At 43.8% G+C, this 25,710-nt stretch overlaps 1 protein-coding gene across 4 annotated transcripts in view; it reads left to right on the top strand.

The window, feature by feature from the left end:
* Nucleotides 1–25,710, top strand: part of DRC11 (dynein regulatory complex subunit 11) — a 106,899-nt gene that overhangs the window by 9,665 nt on the left and 71,524 nt on the right. For 3 of the 4 annotated variants that reach the window (XM_077180965.1, XM_077180966.1, XM_077180967.1), the window contains exons 2-6: nucleotides 1,469–1,793; nucleotides 4,777–4,890; nucleotides 7,217–7,405; nucleotides 8,128–8,199; nucleotides 20,279–20,451. In XM_077180965.1, the coding sequence (XP_077037080.1) occupies nucleotides 1,469–1,793; nucleotides 4,777–4,890; nucleotides 7,217–7,405; nucleotides 8,128–8,199; nucleotides 20,279–20,451 (873 nt within the window). The remainder of the gene's footprint in view (nucleotides 1–1,468; nucleotides 1,794–4,776; nucleotides 4,891–7,216; nucleotides 7,406–8,127; nucleotides 8,200–20,278; nucleotides 20,452–25,710) is intronic. The other variant, XM_077180968.1, reaches the window with a different exon arrangement.

Raw genomic sequence — 25,710 nt, forward strand, 5'->3', positions numbered from 1 at the left:
CCTCAGCAGGACAGTGTGAATGAACTGGTTTTCTCCCAACACAACCATGGCTCAGTGCTGAAGGAATTTCCTTGCTCTGTTCCTAGAGGCATTTTCAAAGATGTAGGATTTTATCACTTATCACTGCCAAGAGTCTGCATCTGGCAAAGGAGAACAGGATCCAAAAGTGTCTTCACTGCCACAGGTGTTATTAACACCTTGCCATGACAAAACTGCTCTTTGAGTTCTTCTCTGAATAAAAACCTCATGGCTCATTTCTTGCTCCTTTAGGCTCATCGCCCAGGACATTGATCTGCTTTTCACATGAAAAGCCACTGACAGCCAGTCCATGCTCACCTTAGAACTCCACCTATTCCTACCAAAACTACCAAGTGAGCAGCATTACTGCTCCTGGAAGTGGAGATGGCCTGAGATGACAGCTTCCATGCCACATAATCCCACAGCCACCAGAGCAGACATTTAGCAATTCCTTGGAGTGCAACAGTTGCTACCACAGAAATAAATCAAATTATTTTCCTTACCTCACATTTGAATTAGGCCCCCAACTTCACTCCAGCATTTGCACCAACCCCTCCCTTACCCTGCAGTTAACTCCAAGCAACCTCTTCAGAAAGGCAGAACAGCTTTAGAAACACAAATTGGTCCAGATCCCAAAAGTGCAGAGCTTCAAATAGTCCTTCCCCCTATTAAAAGAAGGAAGGACTATTAAAATGCCTATTAAAAGGCATTGGAGGGAGACACCTTTTCAATTAAACCATCTTCTCAATTAGCACAGCTGAATAAAACTCCTGGCACTGTTGGGGATTGTAACTTCAAGCACTTGAAGGATGCTTCAAGCCTTTTAGAATGAAGCTGGAAAGCTTTAAAGTATTAAGCTTGTTTTAATAAAACAAACCCAGAAACTTCTGCTAATGGTTTTCAAAATACTTTGTAGTTAAAAACTGTCACAGACATATTTTCTGAAAAATCCTTTGCTAGGATTTTTTCTCCTGAGAAGCTGAGAAGCCTCAGAGGAAAAGAAAAACAACAATTATCTGCTGCTGTGGAATGCAACAGGTGCATCTTTGATTGGTCCATGTGAGTTGTTTCTACTTGATGACCAGTCACAGGTCCAGCTGTGTTGGGACTCTGGTCAGTCACAAGATTTTATCATCATTCCATTCCTTTCTTTTCTAGCCTTCTGATGAAATCCTTTCTCTATTCTTTTAGTATAGTTCTAATGTATCATTTTCTTTTAATATATCTATATATATAATAAAATAATAAATCAGCCTTCTGAAACATGGAGTCAAGATTATGATCTCTTCCTGAGATGAGAAACACCATCACAAAAAACCTCCTTATAAATGTAATGGCTGATACTTCCAGCCTTGCTCTGTGAGAAATCCACACCCTCAGAGCCCTGGCTCTGTGTGCTCACTCCTTCTTTCACATCAGGCTGACATGAAATTCTCCTCTTCCCAACCAGCACTTACTGCCAGATATGGGCAGACACCCAGAGAGAGCTGGACACCATGCTTCAGAGAGAGAGAGAGGAGTTCCTGCAGCCCCAGGAGGACCCTGAGCAGGTGATGAAGATGCTGGCCACTGCCTACGTGCAGTACCTGGCCATCCTGCGGAAGCTGGCCGAGGCCCACGCCCACCTGGTCCACCAGCAGAAGCGGGCGGCAGTGCGGCAGGCGCTGGACGGGGTCATGGGCCGCATCCTGGAGATCAAGGGAGAGATGGTGGCCCTGGAGAAGTGCGAGTGCCACTCCATGGCTGCCGTCCTGCTGGAGCTGCAGCGTGTCCCGGTAGGGTTGCTTCCATGGGGAGTTGGTCATGGGAAAGATGTGCTCTGTTTGGAGGCCTTTTATTTGTAACCCTGTCTGCTGCCTCTCTGGGGGCACCAGGAAACTTCCATGTTTTTCACACCTCACAGACATGATCTTCCATGCAGAGGGCAGGGAAAGGGTGACACATAGTCTGAGGGTGATCACAAATGATTTCAGGGTTCTGGAGCATTTAGTGAGGGATTCTGGGGCACACTCCTGACACTTCCAGTTGAACGCAGCGATATTGAAAGAAGCAGATGGCTCCCCAGCTGGTGTCACCACCATAATTTTGAGGGTTTTGACAGTGCAATGGCTTGTGCAGTGCCAGGAGTGCTGGCATCAGTTGGCACCCAGCTCTCTCAGAAGGAGTCTTTGCCTGGGAGCAGGAGGGTGGGACCAGATGACCCTTTGTGGTCCCTTTTGATTTGACCCATTCCATGATTCCATATTACAGCATGAATTTGTATTCATAGAATCCCAGAATGGTTTGGGGTGGAAAGGACCTCAAAGCCCATCCAGTGCCACCCCCTGCCATGGACAGGGACACCTTCCACTATCCCAGGCTGCTCCAAGCCCCATCCAGCCTTGGACACTGCCAGGGATGCAGGGGCAGACTCAGCTTCTCTGGGTACCCTGTGCCAGGGCCTGCCCACTCTCACAGGGAGGAATTCTTTCCCAATATCCCATCTAACCCTTCTCTCTGTCAGTAATAACTTCACAGCTTTGCTGTTAAGTGCAGGGAGCTTGACTCTGCCAGATTTTAACGTGGGGTGAGATAGAAAATGGGCCACTGATAAGTAAAGTGGAGTCCACTGCAGCCTGCCCTTCGTGGCACGGTGAAATCAGCACCGTGAATATGACAATGAGGCCAAGCGTGGAAGCTGTGCTTTAAAAGCCGCAGGAAAAATGAGCTGGCAAAGAGGGTTACTTCTCTCGCAGACAGCTCCATCTATTGTCACATTCAGGTACCGCTGCTTTGCTAAAACCAGCTGAAATTCCTGCTTTTTGTGCTTTGAAATTCCTGCTTTTTGTGGGATGGCAGCTCCGAGATAAATTGCCCAGTATCATTATAGCATCACTCTGAGATCTGCATCGTGTTTCTGTTTGCACATCTGCAAATTTAGGAAAGGATTTGCCAGGAATTTCCACCAGCCCTTTCCCTTCAACATTAAGCAGTGTTTTAAACTATTTTAAACACATCTCCAGGGAAAACAATCCTTCAAATCATATTTTGAAATCCTTAGCACTGCTGTTTTCATGACTCAGCAGTAAATCCATCTGCGGCAAAAAGTTGGCAAGTCTGAGGATTCATGCCTGACATCTCCTCAAAAACAAGCATAAATTCAAATTCCTGCACCACACCTTAATTTTAAGAGGGCTTAACATACCTACCTACCACAAAAGAAATCAATCACTGAGGAGATTTCAAGTTTTTTCAAAGAAAAAAATTTCCATACTAGATAAGAATATAGATTTATGGGGTGTTCTTTTTAATAAAATATTTCAATATTCTTGAGAATAGAACAAAATTACTGGACAAATAACTCCTGTTTCTCAAAGGATCTGCCCAGAAAGGATATCTCCTGTCATTCCTTTCCCTTTGTTATCAGTGCTAAAATCCTGCAGGATTGAAGGCAGAGGACACAACATTTTATATTCTATGTGATGATATTGCCTGGTTTGTACTGTGTCACTGCAAGGCCAAGCTTTCCTATTTCCCCACAAGTTCTGTACCTTGTGTTTTTGTGCAGTTGCCTTCCAGCATCCATTCACTCCATTTTCTGGGGTAATTGTGAAGGTATTTGGATCCATAAATCCCATGTGGAGCTGGGAGTGGCTAAAAAGCCACACATTTGACTTGAGGTTCAACATCCCAAGCCTGACTTTTCAGTGCTGGGCCCCAAAAAGAGATTATGAAGAGAAGCAGGCTCCCCACCCCTTCCAGCCCTGGCACTGGGGCTTTGATCTCCTTTTTCCAGTCAGTAAAAGTCACAATCCAGAATCACTTGGAATTACAGGCCAGGTGAGACATCAGAGATACTCCTACACTGATTCTGTTCCCTGGCAGCCTAAAAATCCTCTCATCCTCCAGGAGGATGTCCAGACAAACCCTTGATTTCTTAAACCTCCAGATTTTAATCTACCCAGAGTGATTTGCACTCAGAGTACAGCATATAATCCTTTCCATCAACTGCCAAGGGTTGTTGGAAGGTGCAAACAGGGAGCTTAGCAAGACAAATATTTAGAAACTTTATCAGAGCAGACCTCTGCACTGATAAAATCATCAGGGATAAGCACAGCCTGACTTGGAAGCTTTCTTGTGGTGTCATGGTAGGGATGTCCCTCAGTGTGCAGCTGAGGGAGTGAGGGATGAAACTGGGAGAAATGTAAACCAGTTACATCTTCTTAATTACAGAAATTAGTAAAGACAGGCACTTCTGGCCATGTGTGATTTTAAGAAGTGTCTGAGATACCACAGTCACAGGCAGACAGACTGTCTACAGCTCAAAATACCTATAAAAAACTCTAGAATTATGCTTTGGTTCCTTATAATGGTAAAAAAAAATGGCAAGAGAGCAGATCTATTTTTCATGTTGATTAAAACAAGAAGTGGGATGATCACACAAGCATAGGTATTCAGCTTGGTGGAAATCATGTTTAAATTTCTAGCAACCCTGCCAAATATTTTAGCAATTTGATAATATAATTGAGCCATTATAAGAAGAAAGATTTCTGGGCTCACATGGTTCACAAACTGGGTTGATTTATTTGTTTTTGTTGAATTAGGTCTAAAGTAATTGAAAAATAACAGCAGCTGTTACAAAGGTCAAATTCCCCAATACTCAAAAAAAATACTCAACAACCTCTGTCCTTATTTTATTGCTTTGTAGAGGTGTTCAATTAATCAGTAATGTGTTTTAAATACAGTCCTAAAAAGCATCTTGTGACTTTCTTCCTCCAGGAAGACATAGAAATACCCATCCCAAAGTATTTCATTCAAGAAAACCTGGGAATCCTGCAGTACAGGGAGAAATTCCTGCATGAGATTTTGCTGAATGCTGGTTTGCTAGAACAGGTAAATGTACCCCATACCTACATATTGTGCTTGGTTTGTTTAGTTCACAGCCACATGTGTCTGAACACGAGACACTGAAGTGAGAAGTGCTTTACAGCAGTGAGGAACTAAAAGTGTGTTTACAGATAAGGCACAAGTAGAAAGAAACCTTAGATTTCTGTGTCAGACAACATCCAGTCACATCTCAAGGCTGGGTAAGACTGGAATGATTCTACTCCGCTTTCTGTGTGTGAAAATGTCAGAAAGAGCAGAACTTTGGCCAAGTCAGTGCTTTATTTGTCTAACTAACCCTTATCCTGTAACTAGTCCTGCTGATGCTCTGTGCAGGCTGCCCTAGAACAGAGGCCAGACAGAGTTACAGAATAAAATAGGGATTTATTAAAAGGATCTCCTCAACGGATCCACCTTGGGCAGCACAAGAGCCCAGCCAGGGCTATACCCAAGATCAGCCCAAAATGGTCACAAAAATGGACAACTGGTCAAGGGTTTCTAAATTTTGTAAGTTCTGCTCCATTTGCCCATTGGAGTTAATTGTCCAATTACAGGTTTAGGTTATGAAGTCCCATCCTTCTTGTTTTTCTCTCTCCAGCCCCGTTGTTTGTGCTCTTGGGCTGAGATTTGGATCATTTGTCCTTGGTCCCCAGCTAGAGCAGGAATTGTTTCGTCTCCCTGCTCTTTGAGGAGAGCTCACCATGCCCTCATATGAAACTCAGATTAAAGCAGTGTACACACTAAAGCAGCACAGAATCTGAAAAATATAAAAGCTAAAACCTGAAGCATCACTACTGAAACCAAACTGTCCTGGCCCAGGATTCCTCAGTGGAGCAGGCAGAACTCAGAGTTCAGGTCAGCACAACTGCTGGCATTCACTTGTTTATAACCTCTGAACAATGAGTGCAGTTTCTCCCGTGCAGATACAGAGCTGCAGCTGCTGGGAGGAGCAGAAAACTGAGCTTTGGCAGAGCAAAAGTCATTACAGACAAATACATGAGCACTGCACTGAAGGCTGCTCTGGATTTGATATACTTTTGACCTTTTGGGAGTGGCATGTTGACCCCTGAAGTAAACAACTGTGCCTACATGCCTGGATAACTTGGATTCATGGATGTTGTAGCCATAAGAGACAGTGCTGATGGCCCACTTAGTCACAGTGCTGCCCTGAATTCTCCAGCAGTGATTGTGCCTGTTGATCTCACAAAATACCAGAGGGAAAGTCCCCAGGGATGGAAGCAGCCCCAGGCAGGCTGCAGAGACAGAGCACAGGATTCCCTGCTGGAGAGAGGCTTTGCTGGGCAGCTGCAGAGCTCCCCTGGTTGAGTTCTCTGCTCTCCTGCTGTTGCTCTGGGGAGATCCTATTTCAGCACAGTTTATCCTGGAGCCTTTTTGCTTCCCAGAGTTCTGCTCTTGCCCCTTTCCAGCGTGGCATCCATTAGGGATGAGGTTGTCTAGTGAGCAGCCAGCTCAGGCAGAGCACCAGGCTCTGGCAGGGTCCAGGCTGCTACAGGGAGCCAGGGGATTCAATAAACAGCAATAAAATCACCTCAGCCGGTGCAAATCCAGTGTCCTGTGCTGCACTTCCAGCTCACTCACCACTGGGATTGCTGCAGGGCTGTCAGCACTTCTGCACCTCATCCTCTCAGAAAATCCTGGCTGCTGTGTAACCAACTGGAGCTCTCCATGTCCGTGGCACTGCTGTTAGGAGCAGTCCAACATAAATCAAAACCAGCAGAGTTCATCTCAGGAATCTGCTCTGCACATGGTTTATGGGATTCTGTTCAGGAAATCTATTCTGTGTAATTGTGTCCTAGAAAGCCCTGCTGAAAGTAAGTGCCACACAATATAAATATAATAATTAAATATGAGCTGCCTCCAGCTGGGAGATGAACATCAAGAAACACTAATTCAGCTTTTCCATGGGGAGCATGAGGGTTCTCAAGAGTGAGAAGGGGGAGTCCCTTCTGTTCTGATCCATTTTTCCCCTCTGACTCAGAGCAGCCCCTCCTTCCATTTTCATCTAAAGAACTGTGATCCCAGCAGCACCTCCAGAAACCCTCCCTTCAGAAAAGGAAAGGAAAACATTCCACAGCCCAATAAACTCTCCTTTTAGAAGGACAAAGCCCCATGGTTGTGTCTTTCTGCTCGAATGGATCAAGTTCAGCAGGGCTGCATGAGCCACTGTGGCTTCCCAGCAGAGCAGGTTTTCCACCTCACACATCAACAGCAGTCTCTGCTCTTTGTTTCCTAAGATACCATTTTCTAACTGAGGCAGGCAATTTACAAGACATAACTTTCCTGTGTTGATTCCTTTTTTTTGGCTGTGCTGTAGAAGGAAGCTGTCACAGCCATGACACTTGAGGAGGGCATTCGGGTGATCCAGGTGGCAGAACGGGCTCGCCAGGGCCGCGCTCGAGCAGCCTTCATGAGGAGAATTTACCTTGAAGAGAAAAGGCACAGTAAAAAACAGGAGCAACAGATGGCTAAAAGTCCAGATGATGCTGCCACTTGCATTCAAAAGGTGGGTTTCTTGTGTAGCAACAATTCTAGCAAAACCAAATTACAATGTTTTGGTCAGGAGAGCAGCTGTAGGCAGCAACACAGCTCACGTGATGGGGAGCTTTCAGAAATGATCCTTTTTAGGGTGTCCAGCAAGGTGAAATACATCATTTAAACCACTTAAAAAATGAGACAGGACCCCCAGATGTAAGATCAATGGAACCAGTCCTGCACTGGCAACGCAGGATGACTTTGTAACTTACACGTTGTTTTTCCATTCTGATTTTTATGACCTCAGTTGCTCTTTCTGGCCTCCCCTTGGAATTCAGTGCATCTCTGAATTCATGCCTTTTTCTGTGATCTCCAGGGGAAGAGTTCATCCCATATCTGGAAAAAAGGACAGAGGGAGGTCAGTGCTAAATTCCACAAAGAGTCCTTGCACATGAATAATTCAGACAATTCAGCCTGATGAGAGCAGGAGCTCAGCCTAAATCTTATGTCTGAACTTCATGAAGCAGTGACAGTTTTTAGAAGCCACCCAGAGCAGCATGAGGGGATAACAAACCTCAACATTTGTTATTAAAAAAAAAAAAAAGAATAGCAGATGGCAACCTGTTAAAAAGCAATAGTTTCAATGGTATATTGTGCCTTTCCTTCCTCTATTTGTTTTTTCCTGTGTCTGCCCCAGAAAAGGAAGCTGTACCAAGGCCCATTTGTCTGATCAGAGTTTTGTTTACAATTCAGGTCTGGCGTGGGCACAGGCAGCGCAAGGAAACAGAGAGGCTGAGAGAGGAGGAGATGATATTTCTGGGCATGGTAAGTGGGGCTGTGCCTCCAGAACACAAAATGCCACCCTCTGTTTGTTCTTCAGGCTTTTATCATTCAGCCCAAGAGGAGAAATTAATTTCTACGATTCCTCCTATTTTAAAAGGAGTCTCCAAGGAATACAGAGCTCAGCTGAAATGATAAATGGCACAGGAGTAGCACAATTTGTCTTCTGCTGAATGGGTTTGTGCTGTCCATACATTCTCCAATGTGTGTGGCAGATGTGGAAACTGCCTGTGGAGAATTTGCCCTGGGTTCCAGGGAATATGACCTAGGCATGATCAGCAAGGAAATTTTGTTAATCAGCTTTTCAGTCCTGATTTCAAGAGTGGTGAGGTGCCTTATGTCTGGAGTAGAATTCATGAAGGTTGGAAAAGCCCTCTAAAATCATCAAGTTCAAGCATTAACCCAGCACTGCCAAGCCCATCACCCCTAACCATGTCCCCAAGTGCCACATCCACACATTTTTTGAACATTTCCAGGGATGGTGACTCTACCACTTAACTGGGCAGCCTGTTCCAATGCTTGACAGCCCTTAGAGTGGGCTAAAATAATGAATTCTTCCTAACATCCAATTAAACCAAAGAAGCAAAATCCTCTTCTCCCACCCCTTTGCAAGCCACTGCCTGTGTATGTCAAGAGCAGGGAAGAGAAACCTAAGAACTGGCATGTTAATCCATCAATATTTCTCTAAGTCCATATAAAAATAATCAAAATCTTCCTCACATAACACTGCAGAGGCACAGGGAAGTGAACAGCTGCCCATGGTCAGTTAAAATGCACAAGGGTGAAAGAAAAAAATCATGGCATCCTTTCCACAAGGAATCTGTTCCTCCCACCCCCTTCCTTGCAACAAACACCCCAAAAATAGGATAAATTCTTTACTGTTGATCTTTTTTTTGCCCCCCTCCAAGTTTTTGGAGGCAATAACAGGTGTCAAGCTTCACCCAAGTCCAGCTGCAGTAGCACTGTTGGATTAAGGGTTTTTTTTGATTTAGACATGGAGTAACTGAGAGGTGTTTAAAAACTTTTATTTTTAGTTTTATGTGAAGGGTGAGATAATGCAGATGTTATAATTTATGTTATTATTATTATTATTATTATTATAAGCTAATTATTTCTTAATTATAATACATTATAAGTGTATTCTTCTATAAAAATTTAAAAATTTTCTACAAATCCCTTTTTCACATAGCACAGCCCTTGTACCAAGTTAAGTTCTAGTAAAGCAGCAGCACATCACAGAAACATCCAGCACTGCTCTGCATTTGTTAAGTTTATTTGTGCTTCCATGGTCCACAGTTCTTAAGTGATTAATTTATAAACTAATAATTTAATTTTGATTTAAAACATGCTTTCTGCTTTTCCCAAGCAGTTTGGGGGATTTTCTTGCCCAGCAATGGAATTGCCCTTAGCTACTTTAGAGGGTTCTGAAAACTGATTGTGCCTAGAGAATACATCTCACATCAGTTAAAAATACCATTAATACCTTACCTTTAGGATGGAAAATAATGTACATTTACCTAAGCTTTGCCATGTTAAATACAGGTAACACCTTAGGGATTACTGCCTTTAGTATCTGCTGGTCTCTAACAGCTAAACAAAACCTTGGGTGCCAATTCTGCCTCTGTTTAAGACAAAATTCCCAGAGATTTTAACCAGTGCAGACCTAAATACTTGGGATGTACTGAAAATGAGGTAGAAAGGGCACCTTTTGCAGAACAAGGGATTGTTTCCTGTCAAATCCCACGATGTTTCTACCGAGTCCTTAGGAAGGAAATGTAAATCTGGCATCAGTTATCTGAGGGTTCACAGCCAAGCCCTTATTTCATGGTGGCCAGTGTGGGAGGAACTGGAAACTAGGATGTGAACAGCCTGGTTTATGGGGAGCATAATGTAATCTATATTATCAGAGGGATGAAGGGAATTAAAACCAAACACATCGAGTGCATTCAGTTCCTGACCTCCATTTAAAAAGCAAGAGAATTGATGTTTGCTCCCCTGCACTCTGACTCATTGCTCTTTATCAAGTTTATAATCAAAGCATGTGAGGGAAAAAATGATAACTCTAAATAAAGTTTTAAAAATCCTGTTCATCTTTCCAGGGTTTTTCTATTCCCTTTCCATGCTGCATTCCCTTCCCTGGTTTCCAAAGGAAGCAGACATTGGTTCCCACTGATAGATAGGCAGGGAGCTCCAAAGGTCAAGTCCCTTTGATGTATGATCACGTCAGCCCTCTAAAAAATGACCACAGATCTTCATGTGTAAATATGTTGAATTTGCTTTTCTAATGCTGCACGACTTAGATAAATTAGAAGACCCAACCATCCATTACTCCAAGTCCATCCCAAAGGAGACTCGACTTTTGTTGCAATAAATATAAATTCTCTTATAATTAGGGCTTTTTTAAAAAAATGTCTGTGTTACTTTCAGACAAAGACTGCTTTGCACAAAGAGCTGATCCATCTGAAGTTCTGTGTAAAAGATTTCTGGGAAAATTCGATTGTGTTGGCCTAAAAAATAGGAAAATAAGTGTCAAACCCAAGAATTGTCCAGTTTTTTTGCATAATTCATTGTTATTTTCTTTACTCTCTACTTGCTTCACAAAAAAATTATATATCTTTTCTGGAATTTGATTCTGTTTCATCTTTTTCTTGATGACAGAGAACAAGCCTATGGTAGAGAGATTTTTCCTGGCTCAAAAATAAAGCCTCATTATTATTATTATTATTTATTAAAGCCTAATTGCAGAAACAGCATGATCCCCTCAGCACACGTTCTCCAAAGCCCCGATAAATCACACTTTGCAGTCCCAGTTTAATTTGTGAAGAGAAGCAAGCCTCCTAAGAGCACATATATCTTGCTAACTGTATCCTGAGCTGCTTCCTGATCTTCCTCACATTCTTGCCACAGGGCTGTTTACTGCCAGCTCCAGCACGACCACCAGAACCACTGCTCCAGGCACGGGGCTGTGTTTAAACCACACTGATGTGGCAAGAAAACACATTGAGCTGTCTGAAAACACAGACGTGCTGTCTGGGCAAACCTGCCTTTCCTTGCTCTGTTTTACCCTCCCAGCTCCATTTAACACACCAGGGTTTTAAACTGCCCTGTTCTTCTGGCATTTATAGATTCCCTGTCACTGAAAGCCCCCTTCGGAGGTTATGATTGTTGAATTTTGCTGCAGAACTGTGTATCCTGGCTTTTGGCAACTGCTGTGTCTCAGGGTGGTGCAGACTGCTCCTGGATCCCCCCCCTCAGCACTCTCCTGCAGGAAGTTATACTTTTAATCTCACAGCACAGGCTACTGGAAAGAGGAAAGGCTGGGTTTAACCTAAAACATTAGGATAAACAGTTTGCCATCAGACTGATTTATGAAGGGTAGGAGGATGTTGGGGACTGGAGGAACAGTTGGCTTAAAGCAATTAAGTGGGAAGAACACGAAGCCAGCAAGTGCCCAGGTGGCCAAGGACACTTTTGTGTACCTGCCCTGGGCGGGGCACTGGTCAGGCTGTTATTTTCTTTACTCACTACTTGCTTCACAAAAAATTTATGTATCTTTTCTGGAATTTGATTCTATTTCATCTTTTGCTTGATGACAGAGAACAAGCCTATGCTGTGTCCAGTTCTACCTTGTTCTTCTCAAAATATTCTGGAAGTCAGGCCAGGGAGTTCCAGTCAATGCTTTGGTAAATCCTCTGTTGTGTTTGGAGGAGTTAAAGAATTAAAGTTTGCCACGTGCCTTATTTTGTCAGGATGTTCCAACATTGGCAAGTAAAAGTTGTTATTGGACCTCCTGAGAATTTTGTTGTTTCTGCACCACCCAGAGTAAATCACACTGCCTTCCCTAAACCTGCTGAGCAGGAATTAGAGGAGTCCAGGAGAACAGAATACAGAAAGACAAGTCCCTCTCTCCACCTGGAGTGCTCTGATACATTTTCCCCCAAGCCTCTTCTCCCTGGGCTGGGCTGACTCAGAGCAGCCCCTCCTTCCATTTTCACCAGAAGAACTGCAATCCCAGCAGCACATCCAGAAACCCATCCCATCAGAAAAGTAAACACTGCACAGCTTAAGGAATTCTCCTTTTAGTGCCACAAAGCCTCATGGCTCTTTCTGTCTTTTTTCTCAAATGGATACAGTTCAGCAGGATGCATGAGCCATGTGGAGCCACTGTGGTTCCCACTGGAGCATCAGGTTTTCCTCTCCACACCAGATCCAGCTTCTCCTAAAGGTCCTCATAGAAACACATCTCCTAGGATATCAGACTTCCAACACATTGCAGGACAAGCCAAACCCCAGTTTAGGGTCTCACAGCTGTGAATTTACATTTACAGAGCTCTATCCTGAAATTCCAGCCTTTCCCAAAGAGTTGGAGGTGCAACACCTGCTGCTCTGTGATTCTCTGACATGCTATTTCCAACATCCTTCCTTCCTCCATATCCAAGGCCTGCCTGGATGGGGCTTGGAGCACCCTGGGCTAGTGGAAAGTGTCCCTGCCCTGGCAGGGGATGAAACAAGATGAGCTTTAAGATCCCTTTCAACCCAAACCATTCCATGATCCTTTTCACATGAAAGGATCTGTGTGGTGTTAAATCAAAAGCTGTTTTCTCCTTCTTAGCTCTTTTAAACATCCCCAAATTTAGGCATGTTGTCTTGGTTAACGCTTTATTTATATCTGAGAAAACAGTCTGCCAAACATTCCTCCTTCTCTGAATTCCTGATAAATATAATTCATTTCATCCAGTCAGAAAAAAAAAAATAAAATCAGCATTTCCCAGAATAGCTTTCTGTGTAAACATTATAGACTATGGCTAAATAAATATTACACAGGACTTAACAAAGTACAAACTCCATCAAGTGAAATTTAAAATATTTCATCAGCTCTTGAGAGTGGGCAGCTACAGCAGTGGTGCAGATCAGGCCTGGTTTTGCCAAGTTTAAGATTAAAATGAGTTTTGCTTGCCTGGGTGTCAGCACAAAATCCTGTTATTTCACATCTCAGCAGTGATAACTAATCTGTCCTGTTTTCAATAGAAATTTTGAGCCTGCTTATTTTTGAAACAGAAAGACTCTGGGAAGAAAGAATGCTAAATAATTTGGCTTTCATTGGCTGCAGTCACACTAACAATGAAATCACTGCCTTTCAGAGCCCAAAACATGCTTGCCATGTTTAGTCAAGTTTAACAGCGTGCCCAGGTATCATATCAGAAATAAATAAAACCCAAATTATGTAAACTCATCTGGCCCTGCGTGTAAACCTTCAAATTTTCTTTATCTTCCTAAAAAGTGTTACATGTAAATATATTTCTAAATATGTATTATATGAATCTCTAAACCAGCCATTTTCAGTATTTTTTTAGCAAGGCCTCCTACTACAAATGCTTTGTTTGAATGCATATGACAATTACTTTAATTGGCAAAGCCATTGGAGTGAGTCAGAGAGTAGGGAAGCTTTAATGAATGCAATATATTTTGCTTACTTGTTCCTTTTTTTTGTGCCTAATTTAGGAATTCAGCCATATAATTGATGTGGCTATCACCATTTGTGTACTGTGGAACCTCTATTAATACAATTTTCATTTGGGGGGTTGGAACTGGATGGGCTTTAAGGTGCTTCCAACCCAAACCACTCCATGATTTTATGATTCACAAGATAAGGGACCTCTTTAAAAATCTATTCTTCCCTCAGCCAGACAAATTATATTGAGGAAATAAAGCAAGGACATAGCTCAATCCTACTGCAAACTTTTAAATGCAGTTTGGATCACAGTTCAAAATTCAGCAGAATTGTATCATAGAATCACAGAATGATTTGGGTTGGAAGAAACCTTAAAGATGATCTCATTCCATTCCTTGCCATGGGCAGGGACACCTTCCACCTGAAGAAAAAGAGTTGTAAGTAAAGAACAAGCCCCCAGCTGCTCTGACAGTAAATTATTTTAGTCTACATGCCTGTGTAGTCCAAATGTATAAAAAAAAAGAATTTCCCTTTCACTACTGGTTAAAATAAGTGACTATTACAACTACTTACTTAAAAAATATTTGGAAATTAAGCTTCTCCCTGAGAGAAGCAAATGGTAATTGTTTGCTTCTCTGAACATGAACTGAAAAAATGCTACACAACTGGTCCAAATTTTGAAATCTTACCATTAGGGGCGATGCTGGCTGTGGCAGAACATTTCCTGGAGTCCCATAAAACCACAGAGCATGTGCTTCAGCTCTGCTGTTCCAGGCCTACGACAAGAAGCTGTCCTAAATTAAGTACCCAGCAATAAAAGCTGCAGTAAATCTACCTCTCAGGCATAATAGGGATGTTGGCCTTCCAACGTGGAGGGAAATGAAATGTATTTATTTCACTGCCACCGAGCCTCTTGCCCTCCTAATGGAACAACTGAGGAGCAGTTAGTTCCACAGCAGGCCCTCCTTCTCCTCCTCCTCCTCCTCTGTGAGGAAGAGCAGCCCCAAGCATGCTCAGGCAGCCTCAGCACACCTCTGAGTGCTTCACAATGAGCAGTGAAAGCTCTGCTGGGGAGCTGACTCAGCACCAAGGCAGGGCTTTCCAGCCAGGAAAGGGATCCCAGCAAGCAAAGCCCTGAGGTGGGGAGGGAAAACAGACCCAGTTCTGTGGAACCATGGAGTGCTTTGGTTGAGATGGGCCTTAAAGCCCAGCCAGTGCCACTCCTGCCATGGCAGGGACACTTCCCACTGTCCCAGGCTGCTCCAAGCCCTGTCCAGCCTGGCCTTGGGCACTGCCAGGGATCCAGGGGCAGCCACAGCTGCTCTGGGCACCCTGTGCCAGGGCCTGCCCACCCTCACAGGGAGGAATTCCATCCCAGTATCCCATCTAAACCCACTCTGTGTCAATTGGAACCTATTCTCCCTAGTCCTGTCATTCCAGGCCCTCTCCAGCTTCCTTGTAACCCCTTCAGATACTGGAAGGGGCCCTGAGGTTTCCACACAACCTTCTCCATGCTGAACATGCCCAGCTCCCTCACCCTGTCTCCAGATGGGAGGTTCTCCTGTCCCATTATCACCCACATGGTCCTTCATCCCACCTGGGAGCTGTAGGAAATGTCTTCTCCCTTCTGCTGGTGCATCATGCCCTTCCCTAAAACTTAAATTCTTTTGGGGAACGAGCAAAGAACAGAACAGAAGAATCTTAGCAGCACACTCGTGACTGATGAGTTGGAATAAAATTCTCTTTCAGACAAATGTCCATTTTGCCTTATTAATTTAAACAAGGATTTTAAAGACAAAGCCCATCAAACATTAGATAAGCCTTTTAAGTTAATGGACCATGTAGTCCTATTTTCCCACAAACTCAGGAATCTTCATAATATGTCCTATTTTTACAGCAACATCAATTATTAATATGTATACTTTTGCTGACAGAGGACCACACTAAAAATGTGAGTTTCGTTATCCAGTTCTGGGTCATTAACTGTGAAAAGCTTGTAAATATAATGGTTTATTCACATGGGAAGCCTTCATTAAGATGCATTATTCTACAACTGATGTGGCAGCATTGCATTATCAAGTTCACTGTCTCCATCTAATATTTGTAATTTGTTTCTAAATGAGTTGCTGTTTGTAGGGCAAGTTAACAAATTTGAATTTCACATGGCCAGAGAAATTTCTTAAAGATGGGAAAATGCTTCTTCCCCCAAGGAAAAGCTATTTATTAGCATCTTCCTGGAGAATGCCTCCCTTTGATTCAGAAGCAGGAACATTAGAGGCGCTGAGAGAAGGGATGTTAGAAATAAATTGGCTTTTGTCTTCCTTCCATGCACATTAGAGGGCTGTGGAAGCACACTCAGGATCATTTCAGAGCTCCACAAGAGCCATGTGGAAACATGGAAAGCTCTTCCATGATGCTGCAAGGCACAGGTCACAGGCTGGCCAGCAGGGATTCCAGCATTCCAGCTGGAGCTGTTGGAATTCATCCTCTCTCTTGGCACTCTCCAGCCATTTCACTTCCTATTCCCTCTTGCATCTTCAGATGGCCAAAGCTTTTTCAGACCTGTTTCCTTCTGAGTTCTGCTGGTTGGCAAGAGCAGGGCTGTTGGAGAGATTCTGTCTCCTTTTGAAGGCCCAGGAGCACCTGAAGATGAACACAAGACCCCAGGTTGTGCAGCTGGCTCCTCATTCCTGAAACAGGGTTAGGAATGTGCTTTATGCTGAATGTTTTATGCTGAAACCATAAAATCATGGAATGGTTTGGGTTGGAAGCACCTTAAAGCCCATCCAGTTGCAACCCCCCAGATGAAAATGGTGTTAGTAGAGGTTCCATGGCAAACAAAACCCTGAAGCTGGTGAGGTTTAGGGTGACACATGCTTCTGTGATTAGGTCAAGAACACTGGGGACAAAATAAAACAAGTTTAACAGAGCAGCTTTCTTCAAAGCTGGAAGGTATCACCTGTGCTATTCATAGCTTATTTTCTTTTTTTTAAAGTGTTTTAATAGTCTAAAACATTTTATATCATCATTTACTCGACAGAAGAAAAGCATTTTCTGTGAAAATTCCTGACAAATGGTAGACAACTGACAGTTCCATCCTCTAGACATCTTGTTACATCTCTTCAGCAGCTCCCACTGCCCCAGTGTCTAGGTTATGTTGCTAAATTCCCTTCCACACTTAATTTTGTCTAGCTCCTCTTCTTATTCCCTCCCTCCTTTATCAATTAATTCACTTCTTGAGCATCCACATGCTTGGATCAGTTCTTACATTTTTAACATAGTCCCCATTTCACTTGGCCCACGTACACATAAATTCTTTTGATGTCTCCTCATCCTTGTTTTCCTCAAGTCCATTCATTTTTTGTTTACATGACTGCATTGATTTCAAAGTGACAGAACAGAGAGCCAAGCCAGCTGTACATTCACCTGTGCTGTTGAATTTAAAAACCAAGTGCCCATGGCATGATGTCCTCACTGCCAGCCAGTGCTTTCCTCCTGGTTCTCCTCTCCCAGAAATGGAGCCAGCCTTGGGTTCCTGACTCCTCCTGCTCTTCCCCCATGGGCAGGGCACTCTGTGTAAGCTCCTCATCAGCCAGCCCTGAGTCCTTCAGGCTTTATTTCTCACAGCCAGCTGTGCTCCTCATGTCCTGCTCCCATCACAGCTGGAGCATGTTATTGCCAAACAAGAAATCAGGAGAACTGGGGGAAAGAGAGGATACAGCCTTATCAATTTCTGTTCTCTTTCATGCTTTTTCTTTAGGGAAATATTGAAGGTGAATGGCTGGAGTCTTTTTCTAGAAGTAATTCTCATTTCTTCTGTTTTCTTGTAGTAAAATGGACTGTGGAAAACAAAAAATAAAAAAAAAATAGAATACAACAGAGCTTCTGCAGGTTTATGTGTGTACTCCAGCCCTGGTGCTGAGTACAGTGATAAACTCCTGTTAGCAAATGTATTGATAACTGAATGGTGCTCAGACAGGGAACTGGACAAATATTTACCCAGGACTGAGCTGGGTTTTGCCAACCAGAACATTCCCCATGGCCTTGTTGTTATCAGCATCTGAGCCAGCTGGTTCAGAGCTACCTGGGCTGTGTCCTCAGCAGCTTCTTGACATCAGATATGGGCTGTAGCAATTCTCTTTTTGAGAGAAGAATTTCCTAGTGCTGATCTCACATTGGCACCTCCTGTTTGCCACTTCAAACAGCTCTTACCTTGTCTGGCTTTGGGGCTGCTGAAAGGGGGGCTGAATAAATTCACAGTGGGACAAGTTGGTCATGCAAGGCTCCCTCAGGATGCAGTGGAGAGCAGCTCAGAGGAGCTGCAAAGCTTCTGGGATGGCAGGAAGGAGCTCTGCTGCCTGTTCTGCTGCTCCCCACCTTGCTCTGCTCCCACTGCCCTTGCTGTGGCAAGATCCATCCTTGGCTGGCTGATCCATCTTGTTATGGAGGGAGATGAGTAACTTGAGGAGGTGGCAGGAGAGGAAAAGACAAAAGGGATTATTTTCCACTTTTTAGGGAGCTGAACTGGCTCACTGCAGGCTCAGGTGAGTGCCAGAGCCTGAGCAGAAGGGAGGGATCATGCACCCAGCAGTTGAGGTGGTGCAGGAGCTGGCCCTTCCCTGCTCACCTGGTGACATTGCACCTTTCAGTGTGCAGGCTGTGCTGGAGAGGAGCCTGTCTCCATCAGCCTCCCTAAAGCTGCAGGTTCCTCATGCCCATCTGCTGGGAATTTCTCAGGAATCCCCTGAGGATTGCTGTAGGGACACAAATAGAGGAGTTGGTTTTGGATCTCAGTCTGGAAAACAGGGCCTGTGGGGGCTCCTCTGGTTTCCAAAGGAGCCCCTGAGAGAGCAGCATCACATCTGGCTGTCCTGGGCTTTGTTTAACATCAGCAATGCAGGCAATGGTGAAATACAAATAAACACTGTCAATAGTAGCTGTGTTATGCTCATAAATAGGTGCTGGTGAGGAGGAAGATTGGAAACCACTTCCCTGAAAACTGGGAATTGAGCAGAGGCAACATCTCAGGGTAAAAGGCAGCACTTGGGGTCACATATTCAGGGAGGGAACATGTGCAGCCACCTTTCAGAAGCACACTGCTGTTCTTATTTCCTGCTGAATATTTTCTCCCTGGTGGCCTTGACCCATTCCTGGAGCACAGTGCAAGTCACACATCCCAGATGCAGTAAATTGCTTTTCTGAATGGGGCCTGTGTGCTTGCTTTGGACACTGGGGGATCCCTCTGGGTGCTCAGAAACCAAAGTTGCTTGGCACTTATTAGTGATTTTTGGAACCTGGTGGAAGCACAGAAAACCGGGGAATAACAGATCTTAAATATGAGCTGGCCAAAGCTTTGACAGAGCTTTTTGTCTTCATGGGAGGCCTCAGGAACTGAGACTTGGAGCACACCAGAAAATACATCACCAGAGCAAGAAGAATGCATTACTGAATCAGTTTGAGATATGCCAGTTAAGGACAATTTCTGTACGCTCTGAAGTTGAAAGACCAGAGCAAAATTATACTGGGTTTTTTTTTCATGCAAACCAAGCTTTTGTTCACATATGCTGCCACCTATGTCAGTTACAAACTTTGAAAAGAAATAAAATTATACTACGAAACCAGATTGTCATATTTTCTCCTCTTTTCCCTTCTTAAATTTGCCATATACCATCAGACAATATGATTAATAATTCCCAAGTACATGAAAAAACCAATTTGCTCCAGAATTAAGAAAACCAAAAACCACAAAGCCAGTTCACAAGTTGATTTTTAAAATAGATTTTCTTCTGCACTTACAAGGTAGCAATAGCTCATAAAACACTGGGAACATCTTAATTTTATCAATGATTGCAAGCTGAAAAATGCAAAGTTTCAGCCCACCCACACAGATGGGTTTTTTCATGCTTCTGTATTTGAATACCAGAAAGACTTTCATTTTTCTCCCTCACACTACATGTGTAAAATCAATCACAGAGCAGAAATTATTGTAAGACTTGAAACTGGCTGAGAAGCCTTTCTTTCCAAGGTTATCAAATCATGGGAAACTTGGGGAGCTGTGATTTTTGTTATAGTGTTTGGGGGGAGGCAGGGGGTTGTTTATTCCTTTTTTGTTGTTGTTGTTGTTCCTCAAGGGAAGTTGATTTCCTAAAGGAGCCTGACCAGCTGCAACAAAATACCAGGAAACCACTGACCAAGCAGTGTGCATATAAAAATTTCAGTGCACAAATTAAAAACAATACTGGCTAATTAAAAAGCTCCAATGGGAAGTCCAGACATTTGAAAATTCAATTAAAAAATTCTCTGGCACCCTTCTGACATGGATAAAGCTGGCATTTGCAGAACAGCAGCTTTCTCACCTGTCTCATTGAGATCCAGGATCCCACGCTGCAAAGGTTGTTTTTGTACATTGCAATGTTGTTAATTAATGCTGAAATACCAACAATAGACCATTGTGTGCATCCAGGCACTTTTTATGAGCACAGGGTTGGTTTTGTTTCCTGGCTTCCTGCAAGTAAATTAAGGCTTAAGCTCAGATTCACTGTCAACCTGGCATTCCAGTAAATATTAAGTTTCTTTTCATTCATACCTTTTATTTTCTCCTCTCCTTTTCAGAGCCTGCCTCCTGAGTTGGAGGCAATGAGCAGTTTGCAGAAAACAAATGTCCTGGAAGGTGAAGTCCAGGAAAGAGCAAACTTCTCCTTCAGGCATGAGCTGAGGGCAGCAGAGGGGCCCCACATCAAGGAAACCTTCCAGGACGAGATCACCCAGTGCTTCCTGGAGTGCAGGTGAGCACAAACACTGACCCCTCAACCAGCCCATTTGCCCCAAAGAGCCTGATTTTGAGTTCCTACAAACTGCAAAATCCATCTTCAAGGCAGTGCTGCCAGTCCCAGGTGAGGAGTTAGCTCTGCACCAGCTGCAAAGCCCAAATGCTGAGCTGGAGCATTCCTGACTGGGGAGAGCAGAGCTCCAGGCAGGGGTCAGAGGTGCTCCTGCAGTCACTGGCTGTGGATCAGGCCCACAAATATTCAAGTGGGACACCTTCACCTTGCACATTACCTTGGGCCCAGTCTCTGGAATTACAAGCAGCACACTCTAAACTTCAGGAGCAGTGACTTTTCTCCCTGAGGTTTAAGAGAGGGAACTCACTCTTCCATGAGATGGAAGGACCATTATTTGCCATAGCAAATCACATCACGTCACTGGCACTGCCATCCTGCTGCTGGTATTAGCCATGAATCTGAAGCACTTCTGTTCTTGAGGCCTGACCTTGGAGCCACTCCCCCAGATGGAACTTTACTCTGCTGATCTCAGGGAAACTTCACGTCTCAGTAGAGTTAAGCACGTACTTACACAGTTTTAAACCCTCTGCTGACACCTCTGCTTCTCTCAGGAAGTTTACTTCAGCCAAAGAACTTTTGAGACTGGCAATTCTGACACTGGAAACTCTTGTCCTAAGGAATATGGGCTGGTTTTATAATTTTATGGGATTTGCCCCATCCAGAGGATCAGTGTGTGAAAGTAAATTGGGAAGCAGCAACCAAAACTTCCAGGATTTGGCAGCAAGGCTTCATTTGCTCTGCATAAAGCTGCTCTGCAAACTGTTTTTGTGTCTTGAGCTGCTCAGGGATGTTACAGGGCTCATATTTGTCTTGTGGACCAGTGTCATGCCCATTAATCATTCAGTGTTTGCTTGGGGTGCTGGACTGGCCTTCAGCATGCAGTTTCCAGTTGGAAACACAAATGCATTCTGATAAAATCCTGCTCTGTTTTTTCCTTCACTCCTTCAGTCAGGTTTGGGCAGCTGTGCTCCCGTGAAGTGTTTGTTAAAAAAGAAAGAAGGATCAAAACCAGCACTCTCACAGGTCTGCCACAACCTATTTCTCTTCTTTCTTGCACTTTTGCTTCTTACAGACTCTCAAGACTGCAGTGTATTTTTACTCTCCTTTGGAAAGAGCTGCTGGTTTTACAAACCTCAGTTATTGCAAAGCACTTTCCCATTCCTTAAATCAGCCCTCTCCCAGGGCCTGCTCTGCACACTCCTTGAGCTGCCATTTCCTGCCATTCCCCACAGCTCCCAGCATGTTCTGAGCTACAGAAAGATCTTATTCCCTTTGCTTAATATTCCTCACCTAATAGTCATTCCCTACCATAGGTCAATTGTGTCCAATTAACTTGGCTGTGGAGCTGGGGGAGAACTCCCTGAAATACTGCAGGAACCAATGGCAATGTTTCTGTAGCAGATTAGCAGGGAACAGGCAATCTCCCAGAGAACCAGCCTGAGCCATAAACCTCTTTAAAGACATTATGAGACACTATTAAAAGTTAAATCTGGTCCACAGAGACCCTTAACAGCAGAGCCAACCAGCAGCCTAAGCCATCCAAAGGATCATTTGAGGGAGCTGAAGCCACAGTTCAGTGGAGGGAGGTGCAGAGGGGTGGCTGAGAGGGCACTTCATCAAAACTCCTGCTGCCTGATTCAGGGGAGCCCTCAGCCTCATGTACCTGTCCAAGGTGGAATGTAAAGTGCTGAGCTTTCTTCTTGCAGCCCTTACAAGCAGGATGCAACTTGCTTGCTACATTTATATCTCAGCTTCAGGTGAGACTCAAGGCTAGAGGCACACCTGAAGCCCAGCATATGAACATACCTGATTAAAGAAGCTCCAAGGATTCCTTTTTCTGGTCTGCCTAGTCAGGTTCAGTAGTCTTGAATCTCATCTAGATTTGAAAATTAACAAAGATTAAAGCAGCTGCTGGAATTTAAGCACCACATTAAGTGTTCTTGGATAGTTTTATGGATAATCCCCATAGCAAGGGATTATATTAGGTGGGACTAAGATACACCCACAGGGTGCTTAGAGATAAGCCTCCAGTCAGGCTTGCTCTGCTGCATTTGAGACAGAGTGAGAAAACAGTTCCCTTCCAACCTAGTACAATAACCCAACCATCTGAAACAATATCATATTTTAACCATTAACCGTTTTCTATCAAAATGGTCTGATTAGGCTTAAAACTGCTTTTTGGCTCAAGTTGTGCAGTTCTGTGGCCTGCCAGAGAGCAGGGTCATTGCAGTGGGACAGTGGGACTGCAATCTGCAGGTGGCAGAGGGACAGTGTCACACTTGTTGCAGTCAGTGTTTGATCAGAGAAGCCCAGAGTGGTTTGGGCTGGAAGGGACCTAAAAGCTCATCTCATTCCACCCCCTGCCATGGGCAGAGACACTTTCCACTAGGCCAGCCTGCTCCAAGCCCCATCATACTCCCTGCTACTCTCTCCATTCAAATGAACTCTCTGTCATGACCCCTAAAAATCATTAGTGCATGGCTCAGCCAAGACCAGACAGCTCTCATTGATAAAAGCTCTTCTGATGATTTAGCAGATGAAATTCTGCCCCTGGTGAAGGCAGTGGGAGAGCTGCCATCAGCTGCAGCACAGGCTGGCCATGGCCCAGTGCTGGAGCTCATTTGACTCTGGCTGAGTGAGGCAGTGATTTACAGAGCTGAGAGGAACCAGAGCGAGCTGCTGAGCCCTGCTCTTCACAGCAGGCCTCTGTCTAAGTGACCACAATCACTTTCCCCTCAGACACATTTGTTGGCATCCAAAAGAGGTTTAAAAACAACAAAAAAAATCAGCCTATTTCTCCATAAGGGGAGTGTGTGTATCCTGCAGAGCCAGGCTTTCCTGCCAGAGAACTGGGAGCTGTGTCCTGCTCAGCAGAGGGCCAGGCCTGAAGTGTCAAGGTTTGCATTAATTATTACCTGCCAGGATATATTTTGGCTGTCCCCTAAGCCAGTCTGACATATCAACTGCTAATTGTAGCTTATAAATTATTCTTCAACTAGGTTTTTTTGACAGAGTTTACCATTTTTTATAGTCTATTAAATAAATAGATAAAGGGGAACAAAGATTCTTTTGAATAAATTGTGCTGTGTGGAGTAGAAAATAAAGCCAAAGTTCCATATTTTATCCTTCACTCTGAAAGGACTGTGATAGAAAATACAATTAGCAGGTATTGTCTTTCAGCACAGTTACTCTTAGATTACAAAAGGAATGAGCACATATTAAATTTCTCAACTTGTAAGAGCTGCTGTAAATATTTATCACTTTCATTGCACAAGGGAACAGCTTCAATCATTTCAAGACCCAAAGCAGCTTCTTAGGAAGAGAGGTTATAAAAAAGCCAAGGAAAGCAAAGCCCAAAGGAATGGACTAAATGAAATTGTTCCAGTTGCTTATATCAATCCTGCTGCAGAGAAGATAAAATAATTTTGATCTAACATTGCATTTTTCAGCCTTACCATCCATCCTTCAATTTACCTGGGTTGACTTCTGTGGAGATGCTCTTTTTTGGTTTGCAAATTATTCACATAAGGCCTTCCAGATTTCCATGTGGCCTTGTCCAGCCATACTAGAAAAGAAAACTAATTGTTTATGAATGCTTTGTGAAGAAGCATCATGCAGTTTACCTACAGACCCACACTTCTTTTATTTTTTTCCCAACAGCAGGAGTACAAATGATCCAAAATTAGCAGTAGCTATGATTCTATAGATTTGAGTCTGGATGGTAATCACTTGAGTCCCACACATTCCATCCATTCAATTAATAACAGAGTTTCACATTAAGATACAGCAGAGCTGGGGTTTTAGCTTCAATTTCCTTTCCTGTTCCAAACCAAACCCATTTTTCTGTTAAATTTCACATTTAGGGTTTTGTGCTAAATATGCAAAGGCACTCATCATCTTCTCAACTCTTTACCCAGTGAATAAACCAGTTCCCAAAGAACGAGGCTTGTTAGAGTCATCCCTAAAATGAATTTCAAAAAGGGATGGGCAGAAAAGGGGAGAAGGATGCCTTTATTATCCAGAGAAATACAGCAGTATCTTTGTCAAAGACAAGTCTTTTCTGACAGAAATCAATACAAAGGATGAGAAATCAAGATGAGGTTTTTATTACCAGAGATGGCCTCCAGAATCACAGGGGAGAGCCTCACACACGGGCTCTGCTGTGCTGTGCCTCATGCCCTCGAGCTGTAACAAATTACTCCATGAATTTCTGGCAGGATTTATCCACCACTGCTCAGAGCTCTGGGGAGCATTTCATCAGTGCCATCACTGACCTAATAACAGGGGATCTAAGTAATAGCAACTTTTATGGAGGCTGTGTGTTATTCCCACAGATTTGGGGATTGGTTTTCGGGAGGGAGGAGGCAGTGAGGGGTAAATGTGCTTTCATAATAGGTTTACACTTTACTGATTAGCTTTGAATGATCTTCTTGCTCTGCCTGCTGACTCGAGTACTGTCAGAAAAGGAATTGGCCAAGCTTCATGGTGAGTGAATGAGAGAGACTCCTCCTGAAGCAGGGGGGGTTCCTGTGCTTTATTTATTCATTTTGAACATTCCTGACAGCCAGCCCGGGCTTTGATGCAGAGGGAAGAGAAAGAAATAGGAAGTGATGGTGTTTTGTTTCCCTTTTTTCCCCAGCCTGTTTTGTGGAGCTGAGTTTACTGCCAATACTCCTGTTCTTGGGGCTCCCTGGGCAGCAGGGGGTGGGGAGGGGGGAGGCAGGAGGTAGGTGAATGGAGAGAGAGGTTTTTGCACTCAAACCCCACAGAATAGGGAAAGTGTTCATTTGTCTTGATGCCTTGTCAAGGCTGACCTAGAACAAAGACTAGACAGAGTTAAAGAATAAAAGTAGGGATTTAGTAGGAGGCCTCAATGGATCCACCTTGGGCAGCACAAGAGCCCAGCCAGGGCTACACCCCAGATGAACCAAAATGGTCACAAAATGGATGACTGGTCAAGACATCTCTCACTTTTATCAGTTCTGCTCCATTTCCATATTGCAGTTCATTGTCCCATTACAGCTTTAGGTTATGAGTCCCATCCTTCTTGTTTTTCTCTCTTCAGTCCACGTTGTTTGTGCTCTTGGGCTGAGATTTGGATCATTTGTCCTTGGTCCCCAGCTAGAGAAGGAATTGTTTTGTCTCCCTGCTCTGTGCACAGAGCTCACCATCCCATAATGTGAAGCTCAGAAGTACACACTA

This window comes from Agelaius phoeniceus, chromosome 7, assembly GCF_051311805.1.
Source record: "Agelaius phoeniceus isolate bAgePho1 chromosome 7, bAgePho1.hap1, whole genome shotgun sequence".
In the NCBI taxonomy this organism is placed as follows: Eukaryota; Metazoa; Chordata; class Aves; order Passeriformes; family Icteridae; genus Agelaius; species Agelaius phoeniceus.